Source organism: Lathyrus oleraceus, chromosome 6 (genome assembly GCF_024323335.1).
Source record: "Lathyrus oleraceus cultivar Zhongwan6 chromosome 6, CAAS_Psat_ZW6_1.0, whole genome shotgun sequence".
NCBI lineage: Eukaryota > Viridiplantae > Streptophyta > Magnoliopsida > Fabales > Fabaceae > Lathyrus > Lathyrus oleraceus.
Genome location: NC_066584.1, coordinates 45,064,602 through 45,067,349, shown reverse-complemented (window position 1 = coordinate 45,067,349; position 2,748 = coordinate 45,064,602). Strand labels below are relative to the sequence as shown.

The following is a 2,748-nucleotide window of genomic DNA, read 5'->3' as shown; positions in this document are numbered from 1 at the left end:
TTTTTGTTTAAAAGCAGATTAATTTAAAAAATATGTGAGAGTGGGAAAATGAATTAGTTTTGATATTTATTTTAAAAAATTGATTATTGGAATAAATTTTTCTACTTTGGCTACTAAAGATGATCTATTCGATACTAAATGAGTTTTTGCAAGAGAGGGAATAGATTGTGTACCTCTATTAGACTATAGGCAGTACCAAATCCATATCCATGAGAAAGCACTGTCTCGTTATTCTGTGTTTTCACTTCTAAATTTCTAATTACAACATTGTCACTTTACTTTCACTTTGTTTCTTGTTTTCAAAGATCTTATATAGAATACAATCAAAATCAGTTTTTTTACTATTTTCTGTATAAATCTTTAAAGCATTAAAGAAAGCAAACAGATAAAAAAAAAACAGTATGACTTAATCTATTATTATCAAAAGAAAGTAGATTACAATATTTATCACATTAACATATCCATCATACCACATATACATACATTCAAACAAATTATGAACTTTTTGACCATGAAGTTGGTGCCAGTAAACAAAATTTTCCTAGTATACAGGAATACTTTGATATCTTTCTCCTTTGTTGTTTACCTTCACGAGCTTTCATTCTTATCACCTACAGTATATCGATTTTGAGTAGCACTCAAGCCTGAAGAGTGAAGTTGCTTTCTCTTCTTTACAAGACGAGATGCAGCTTTTCTATCATCTTGTGCTTCCTCAAAATCAGGCTGCAAAACCACAAACTCTGTACTAAGTATCAAGTTGCGCATCATGGGTGATTCAGCTTAAGCTTATGCAGAAAAGCAGACAGACACAGTAGTGACTGTCTGCATGCTAGTTAGTATTCAAATAATGTCAACAACAACAACTAAACCTTATCCCACTAAGTGGGATTGGGTCGGCTACATAAATCAACTTTCGCCGTAATGTTCTGTCAAGGTTCAAATAATGTCAATGGCAGAAAATTTGAGCAAAAACATTAAAACCAACTAGCAAGCTTCATGAAGACTGACCTTGAGAGCTAACGCTCTGTCAAAGCTTTCAATAGCATTATCAGGCTCGCCATAATTAAGCTGTGCTCTCCCGAGTGTGACCCAAGCCTGCAAGGATCAATAACGAACTAAATGCTTGCACTGAGAGACTTCAAAATGAACTACAATTGCTCTAGTACTACTAGGCATGAACATTGGTAAATGATTAAACTATGACATATTATGCTAGTTTAGTCCACTTCCTACAAATAAGTACAGTTTGCAGAGTATTCCCTCTATCCCTCAATAATTGTCACACTAGTTTGTTTCACATAGTTTAAGAAAAGAATATAAATAGAATTATTGAAATATAGTGAGTATTTGATATATGTCAATACTTAATAAGGTTAATGTGAAAATTATTATGTGACCGGCAAAGGGAGTATTTTATATCAAAGTTTAAACATAGCAAGTTTATATCGAAATATGGAGATCATGAAGTGGAAACCCCAATTATACAAACACATAAGGTCAAGATTTCACCATGAACTTTAAGAACTTGTGAATTATCATCACACGAAACTCATCCATAATTAAGCGATAATTTTATATTTCCTCGGGTGTAATAATCACTAACACTAATTGAAAACTACTTGATAAAATGAATGCAAAAAGTGTATAAATAAACGGGAAGTACCTCGGCCCACGATGGCTTCAATTCAGTAGCTCCTGCCATGTAGAGACAGACGGTCAATCATCCTATTCCAAGTAAAAGAAAACCACTAACAATATGAATTCTACAAGAATCATCAAAAGCACTAACAAATTAGACCTCGAAAACGGTTCATTTGTTATCCTTAGTTTAGTAATGTAACATGAAATAAACAAGTTAAGAAGAGTATAATAGCATCGAGCGAAGACGCACGAGTTGCGGCCTTTAAAGCAGTCCAAGGTTCTCCAATTTCTAGTAAAACTTGGGCCTTTTGTTCATGCAAAGCTGGAACATCAGGTGCCAATGTAAGAGCAGCTTCCCATTTACCCAGTGCTTCCCTATACTTCCCCTCCTGTAACAAACATGGGAAAAACAGTATTCTAATTGGGAAACGCCATTAGGGTTTCAGAATTTTATACAGATTTGAGTAACCTAACATAAAGAAGAGAAGATAATGATACCATAGCGAGGTTGTCTCCTTGAGCTTGAAATTGCATGGATAATTGTGTTGATTGGTCGGAATTGGGAGAACGTAGTGGTGTTCCATCAGAATCATGTTCGGTAGTGTGTGAATTGGGTTGGTCGGTGTCGTGTTCAAAGGGAAGTTCGGTGAAGAGTGATAAGGGTTTCTTCTTCTTGTTCTTCCAAGTCACTTTCATTTCCAATGTCTCTTCGAACTTCAACCACCGCAACCTCTCTCCCTCTTGTCTTCTTCACTGTCACTCGATTGTATGTTATTAACGAGAGAAGAGAGAAAAACATAAACGATATCTTTGAGTTCATGGAACATAAAAGAGTAGAATGGAATATAGAATTTACTTTATTATTTATTTATTTTATTAAAAATATTTTATTTTATCACATACACTTTAAATTAGATAAATAAAAAATGGGAAAATAGATGGAATGAGATAGAATGGATTCTATCTTACTTCATTCTATTTCATCTATTATTTGCAAATTCAAATAATAAAATTGTTGTAAAAAACGATGTCGGAATAACAAAGTATAATCAATTCTTTGATCGGCAAGAAATCCACAAGGATAGAAAAGAGGGAAGCAAGAAGAAC

The 2,748-nt window shown here is 33.7% G+C and overlaps 1 protein-coding gene across 1 annotated transcript; it reads right to left on the bottom strand.

The window, feature by feature from the left end:
- Window positions 1-386: 386 nt before the first annotated feature.
- On the bottom strand, window positions 387-2,476 carry LOC127092619 (uncharacterized). Its single transcript, XM_051031505.1, has 5 exons — window positions 2,140-2,476; window positions 1,892-2,030; window positions 1,664-1,695; window positions 1,009-1,095; window positions 387-723 (listed from the first exon to the last, which is right to left on the bottom strand). The coding sequence occupies exons 1-5, from the start codon at window positions 2,335-2,337 to the stop codon at window positions 589-591; spliced, it is 591 nt and encodes a 196-aa protein (XP_050887462.1). The 5' UTR covers window positions 2,338-2,476; the 3' UTR covers window positions 387-588.
- Window positions 2,477-2,748: the final 272 nt, after the last annotated feature.

What these genes read in the sequence shown, in the direction of transcription:
- LOC127092619 (XM_051031505.1), bottom strand. Translation starts at nt 2,337, where the DNA reads ATGAAAGTGACTTGGAAGAACAAGAAGAAGAAACCCTTATCACTCTTC. An exon ending in AAGGAGACAACCTCGCTATG is followed by an intron (nt 2,031 to 2,139) that starts GTATCATTATCT and finishes TGTTTGTTACAG; the next exon opens with GAGGGGAAGTATAGGGAAGC. An exon ending in TGCTTTAAAGGCCGCAACTC is followed by an intron (nt 1,696 to 1,891) that starts GTGCGTCTTCGC and finishes TCTACATGGCAG; the next exon opens with GAGCTACTGAATTGAAGCCA.